Below are 6,595 nucleotides of genomic sequence, written 5' to 3'. Positions count from 1 at the left end.
GGGAGACAACACTCAGAGACGAGGTGAGGTGGGAAGGAGGACACAGATCATCTAGAGCCTTGGAGCTCCCAAAAGGCCTTCATATTTTATGCTGAGACTGATGAGAAACTATGGGAGCTGTGCTGCCAGGTTTGCGCGATCAGGGATTGAACCTGGACCTTTGGCAGTGAAAGCATGGGAGTCCTAACTGCTGGACTGCCAGGGAATTCCCTTGATTTCTTTTTTTTAAAAAAAAAAAATAGCTTTATTGAGATATCTTTGACATATAAAAATTGTATATATTTAAGGTGTACAACTTGATGTTTTGATATATGTATACATTGTGAAAAGATCACCACAGTCAAGCTAACTGACATATCCATCACCTCTACAGCGTTACCATTTTGTGTGTGTTTTGAGAATATGGGAGAATTTTGAGCAAAGGGGTGACAAGATTCGACTTACATACTTCTGTATAGTAACTGTTGAGTTTAATGAATGAATGAAAACAAATCCCCGAGAGGAGCACCAAAAACCACAGAAATGGAGATGTGACCCCTTCCTCAGTCAAGAAACATTTATTTGGATAAGAAAGGGGTCCCTAGGGCCAGGGTCCAGAGGCTGGCCTGGGCTCAGGCCTGAGATCCAGCAGCCTGAGAAGGCTTGGAGGGACACCTCTTGCTGAGGTTGGTGAGGATCTGGTGCTGGGTGGGCCGGTAGAGAACCACAAAGCTCTCTGGAGGAAGGATGGGACCTCTCTTCTCTTCCACCTGGCCCATCAGCAGATAACTCATTCCTAGGGAAGGGAGGTATTGAGAGTTCGTGTAACTGAGACCTTATAGATGTACCCCCTCGTCCCATTCCCTCAGATGCTACCACCGCCATCATTTTCATGAAGCTAAGTCCCCCTCTACATTTTCCCATTCCCATCTCCATTACCTTTCTTCATGGGGGGACACTGCTTGCAGGGCACATAAAACTTCAAGGAGGTGTCAGTGGGTGGAGAGGGCAGGTCCAGGCCTCCAGTTTTGTAAACACCAGTGAGACTGACAGTGACTGTGAGGCCTTCCCCTGGGCCCCGAACCATGGACTTCATCATTCCCGTCACCACTGTGGGAGAGAGGGGGAGAGGTGAGGAGACAGGAGGCCAGGGCAGGGCTGGAACCAGAAGGCGAAGGGGGGCGGGGAGGCGCTTTGGTGACAGGAGGGGAGGTTAGAGGAGCTGGAACGGTAGAACTGGGGGATGGGGCTTCTTACCAAGGTCGCTGTTACAGAAGTGGCTCTGCAACGTGCCTGTCCGCCGGCACTGCTTTGGGCAGGAGACACTGGGTGCATCTGGTGGGGGAGGGGGCACCGTTTGTGGAGGGTAACCTACCCAGCAGGGAGGCAGGCCCACTCTTCCCACAAAAGCGTCATTGCTTTGAACTTGTTCAGAGCTCTATCCAGCTTTGGGTCCCAGCACCCAGTACCAACCATTAGCGCAGAGGCGGCGCTCGAGGGTGCTGTGTGAATGAATGAGTGAGCGCAGGAAGGAACTCTGATACAGCTCCCTAAAGTCTGCGTCCGCTTCCTCTCCCTTTCCAGACTTACCCGGGCCCACCGGAGTGGCCTCTGCCTTAGGCGCGGCCTTCGGTTTCTCCACAGGTGGGACTTCGGGCTTGACTTTGGGTCCGGCTCCGGGCTTCGGGCCCGGGCCGAGGAGCGGGGGACTCGCCCCCGGCCCTCCTTCAGTGGCGCCCCGTGGCAGGGTCCTGTAGGAGGCCGAGAAGCCGTCGGCCGTGACGCTGAGGTCCGAAACGAACTGGACGAGGAGCTCATTGCCTTCGGAGGAGATGGGACTGCGGGCGGCGGGGCGTTGGGAGCAGCGTCAGGCGGGCAGCGCATCCTGCCCCCTGCCCAGGCCGGCGGCCTTTTCACCTCTGCCCCTCGGTTGGCTGCGTTAGCTTCCCGATTCCGCAAGCCCCCCTCGCCTCCTGACCCGCGGACCCTAGGCCTGGCGCCAAGCCTAGTCTTCGGCCTGGGCCGCTACCTGCTCCGCCCACGCGTTTGGGGCCGTCAGGTGGGCAACCGGAGGCTTCCGCTAAGCCCCGCCCCTCCCGCCGGCAGCGCCGCCCCCTGCTCCCGCACCCGCGGCGGCGGAGACGCGCGGACGCCGTCGCCCTCCCGGGTCCGCCCCCTCACCCCGGGACTGTGTCGCCGCAGAACTTCCCCAGCCGCTTGGCGTCGTCGCTCACGGCTCCGTTGAACACGCTGACCGAGTCGTAGCGGCAGTAGGAGTCGGGCTCCAGGTCAAACTTCCCGAAGGTCAGTGAGATCACCTGGCGGCCGGGCAGAGGCGGAGGCTGTGCGGCGGGACCCCGGGCGGCCGAGGGCGCCGAGCTCTCACCTCCTCCGCCGCGACGCCGCCTCCGGGACGCTCGCCGCGGCCTCCTCATCTCCCGCGTGCCCTCGAGCCCCCTCTTAATGCATGCACAACACAGCTCGGAGGAACACACACATCCACGGGAACGCTGCATGGCCTCTGTCGGCCGTAGCCCGCAAGGTCAAGTCCTGGCTCATTCTTAAGGAACAGACCCAGAATCCACCTCCACCTCCACCTCCACCACCACCACCACCACCACCACCACCACACGCACAAATCAGTTTACATATCAGCATCGGGTACCTCGCTTTCGTAAGGCTCGTCACAGTTGTAATTTTACATTTTTTGTTTGGGTGCAAGCAGGTCTGGGTCTGTTTTTGCTCCCCACCATGGCAAGCTCAGTGCTCGGGACATTGTAGATGTTCAGTAAATCTTTGCAGGCTGCATGCTGGAGGATGCCACCTGGGTCCCCGAGGGCAGCCCGGGCAGGGGGTCAGTACCTGGTCCGGGGGCGCGATGATGTGCCAGGAACAGCTGATGCCCGGGGGGTAATCGGACTCGGGCCAGTTGGGCGTGGTCAGGGTTCCCTGGGCCTTCTCCAGCCGCCCCCCGCAAAATTGGTGCTCTGGGGAGGGGAGAGAGGAGTGGGGGTGGGGAGCGGTGGAGACCCTCGGTCAGCTGGAGGAGAGTTCTAGGCTGGGAGCCCGTGCAGAAAACTCAGATGTCTGGGTCTCAGGATGAGGGGGCGAGAAGAGGGGGAGGAAGAAAGGGGGTAGGTTAGCAGAGATGGGGCTCAGAGAAGCTGGGCCCGGGGAGGTCTTCGACCACAGGGGTAAGTCTTGGACCGCCCGACGCCCAGGCGGGCGGTGGAAGGGGAAGGAGGAATTGACTGGACACGTTCCCTTCTTGCCCCTCCCCCTGACCCGAGGCCACATCGCTCCTCTTCCCCTGGAAGATCCCATCTCCCCGGCCTGGCAGAAAAGTCCCCATCGCAGCTGGAGACTCCCCATGTTGTGAAGGTGCCCTCAAATTGGGGCACAGCCCCCGAGACCCCTTTGGGGAGGTCCCTGCCTTAAACATTTTAGGGGAGACTTCTGCCGCCAGGAGGGGGTGATGGGACCGCAATCGGGAGCCCCCGGGCTGGGTGTAGGGGGCTCCGGGTCGGGGGTACTTAGTCCCCTTGCCCCGGGGTGCCCCCTCGCGCCCATCTGAGGGAGCCCGATTGCGGACGGGGGCGGGCAGTTACTCACCGTCCCAGTAACCCCAGGCCGCCCATTCCACCCGCGGGTCGGTGACCCATTTCCGCCTCGCGCCTGGGGGGCGCCCTGGAAGAGGGGGTGGGTGGGAGCGGGAGTGGGGGGGAGAGAAGACGGGGAGGAGGGACTGAAGGGGCGGTTAGTGAGGAAAAAGGGTAAGGGAGATAATGGGGGCCCCAGGCTCTTGGGGTGGAGGTTAAGGCTGGAGTGGGGCCTGCGCCGGGGGCGGGGCCAGGAGAGGGGGACGGCGGAGGTGAGGGAGGTCTCACCAGTGCCCGAGGTGGCCCGCCCGCTGTACCAGAGCAGGAAGCCTCGTCCTCCCGTGCCCTCGTCCGATGTCATCCTCAGGGTCACTTGGTTGCTGGGGGCGACTAAGGGCGCCGGCCGGAAGGTCCCGCAGAAGCGTCCGAGCCGCTGGCCTGAGGTTCCAGACCCAGCAAAGACCTCCAGAGCATCGTAACGGCAGGAGGGGTGTAGCTCCAGGTCAAAGACTCGGAAGGAGAGGGACACAGTCTGGCCCTCAGGGACCTGATGGTGGGGACAGGCGCCAGGACCTGCAAAGTCAGGCCAGACACAACCAGGCAGAGGGCACCTCTTTCCCCAAGCATTTCCTACAGAAACTGGGCCTGAAAGCGGAGAGGGCCCCATCAGGGTGCAGAGCAGAGGGCCTGTGGCTTGTGCAGGGGACAAGCCCTGAGGTGTGTGGAGAGACCAGAGCGGGTGTGGATGAAGGTGGGAATGGAGAAGCACCTTCTGAGTTAAGGTGTGGGGACACTTGCCACGTGTTATTGTGGGCACTGATGCTGTCAATGACCAGAGGGGAGGGGGCTGGGACTTCCTCAAGGAGAAGTGGTGCTTGGGGGAGGGCAGTTCCCTTAGCAGTCTGGCCTTTGGCTGCCTGGCCCCGGGCCTCGGAGACTTGGGCAAGGGGATAGTGGCCAGAGAGGCCTTCTCACCGTTACTGTCCAGATGCACTCCTTATTGGCGGGGTAGAGGTTAGGGAAACCCTCACTTGCCAGGTAACCCGACTCCCCAGTCACATCCCCTCCGCACAGGAACACAGGTCTGGAGAACGGAAGAGAGGTCAGCCCTGAGTGGAGGAGTAGCAGATTGGGATGGGGTAATGAGGATTCTGGGGGGCCAAGGAGGGCAGCCAGGGAGATGAGGGAGGAGGGCCCAAGGGATCGAGGGGGCCTCAGCTGGCCAGGACGGCACTGGGGTGGGAAATACTCCAGCAGAGGATCAGGAAGATGGGGCCAGCAACTTGGCTGTCCCTGCAGCCCCTCAGCGTCCCCACCCCCACTCCATCAGGAATTCCCGGAATCCTCCTCGGCCCCCCTCCCTCAGCCCCCCCCCCCCCCCCCGCCGTGCCTGGCAGTCGGGGACAGGAGACGCCTAACTACTTCCAGATGTGGACACAGCCACGAGGCTGTGGGGGGGGCAGGGAGGGGGGAGGAGGTGGAGAGATGAGGGAGCAGCAGCAGCCAGGGGCCTGAGCTCCCAACCTTTGCCCCGCTCCGGTTCTGGCTAACTACTTGAGTGTCTGACTCCCAAGTTTCCCCCTCGCAGCCCCCTCTTTCCCCCACAATCTCCAGTTCCTTTCTGGCATCCAGATGTCCAGCCACCAGGCAAGTTCAGGGTCTTGGTGCTCTCAGGTTCCATGGGGGGCCAAGGGTTTGGATAGATGGGGAGACTGAGAGGGCAGAGGACGGGGGGTGGAGGAGTGGGGAGCAGTGGTGCCCTGCAGGAGACAGTGGTCTTGCAGCAGGGAAGGAGGACTTGGGGGCCAGAGAAGGGTGGGGGCTGTGGGAGATCTGGTTGGGGGGGGGGGGGGTTGTTAGCAAAAGAATTTATAAGATCCACAGGCATAACCCCTGAAGAATCAGGATTTGAAGCTCACTCAAGCCTTCTGGAAGGTGCCAAGAGACCTACCTGGTGTAGTTGGGGGTCTGGCCCTGGGCGAAAGGCAGCAGCAGAGCCCAGGCAGTGAGGAGGGGCCCCAAGAGGGAGGCTGTGGCAGCAGGCAGCATGGCCGGGGGGGAGAGGCGCTGGGGTCCTCAAGACAGAGGCAGCAGCTGAGTGTAGCGGCGGCAGCGGCGGCAGCAGCAGGGATAATCAGTGCCAGATGAGGCAGCCTCAGGCGTGTGGGCGTGGGGACTGGCCAGCGGGGCGGGCGGCGGGGAAGGCGGGACAGGGAGTGAAGAGCCCGGACAGTGGCGAGTCCAGGGGCCCCTCTAGGTCCAGGACACATAAACACTGACCTAGTGGGGGGTGGGGGGGTGGAGCAGAGAAGGGCAGAGGGAGCGTCAGGCTCTCAGCATAATCCAGGCCATCCAGGAATGACAGCCAGTGCCCGAGCATCCTTCCAACACCGCCTCGGGTCCTTCCTGAGGACTCTCCAGCCCACCCGTGATCCTCCCCGTTCCTGCTTTCTCAGCACCTAGAGGAAGTCCTTCCCTGGACTCACAACCTCTAATCACTTACCTGCTTCCTGACCACCCCCTGCTCCAGCTTGTTTTCCACTTCAAATGTCTACTGTCCTCTCCATCCCCGGGCCAGACTAGGCCACGGAGAAAGAATTCTGCTCACCTATCTTCTCTCAAATTTTGGAGGTATGGGTGGGGGCAGGGAGGCATGGTATGTGGGTAGAGGGAGTGTCTTCCTTATTGAGGAAGAGGGGGATGGAGTAGAAAGGGAAAGGACAACACGTGAGATCAGATCTGGAAGGGAAACAGGAGGAGGAGAGCAGTGGGCTTGGCTTTATAGGGATGAAGGGAAATGGGTAGGAAGCTTTCTGAAGTCAGAGGAAGTGGCTTCCTCAGTCTGACGGACAGAGGATCCAAGTGGGGGAACCAAGTAGGCGTCGGGTCTTGGGCTTGGAGGGAAAAGGAAGCTGAAGGATCCAGGTGCTATCAGCTCTGCAGCAACTGACAGCCTGAGCTTGTCCACTCTGCCTGCCCACCCCTCCCCCCAACCCGTGTTCCTCCCAGGCCCTAGG

At 60.8% G+C, this 6,595-nt stretch overlaps 1 protein-coding gene across 1 annotated transcript; it reads right to left on the bottom strand.

Annotated features, from left to right (window-relative positions):
• Positions 1 to 534: 534 nt before the first annotated feature.
• PCOLCE (procollagen C-endopeptidase enhancer) lies at positions 535 to 5,850 on the bottom strand. Its single transcript, XM_057747634.1, has 9 exons — positions 5,530 to 5,850; positions 4,554 to 4,662; positions 3,867 to 4,125; positions 2,842 to 2,966; positions 2,161 to 2,297; positions 1,570 to 1,817; positions 1,237 to 1,314; positions 919 to 1,089; positions 535 to 775 (listed from the first exon to the last, which is right to left on the bottom strand). Exons 1-9 carry the CDS (start codon positions 5,625 to 5,627, stop codon positions 612 to 614), a joined length of 1,389 nt encoding a protein of 462 aa, XP_057603617.1. The 5' UTR covers positions 5,628 to 5,850; the 3' UTR covers positions 535 to 611.
• Positions 5,851 to 6,595: the final 745 nt, after the last annotated feature.

The sequence above is a fragment of the Hippopotamus amphibius genome, chromosome 9 (assembly GCF_030028045.1).
Source record: "Hippopotamus amphibius kiboko isolate mHipAmp2 chromosome 9, mHipAmp2.hap2, whole genome shotgun sequence".
In the NCBI taxonomy this organism is placed as follows: domain Eukaryota; kingdom Metazoa; phylum Chordata; class Mammalia; order Artiodactyla; family Hippopotamidae; genus Hippopotamus; species Hippopotamus amphibius.
The sequence above is the reverse complement of the archived record's forward strand: the minus strand, read 5'-3'. Positions and strand labels throughout refer to the sequence as shown.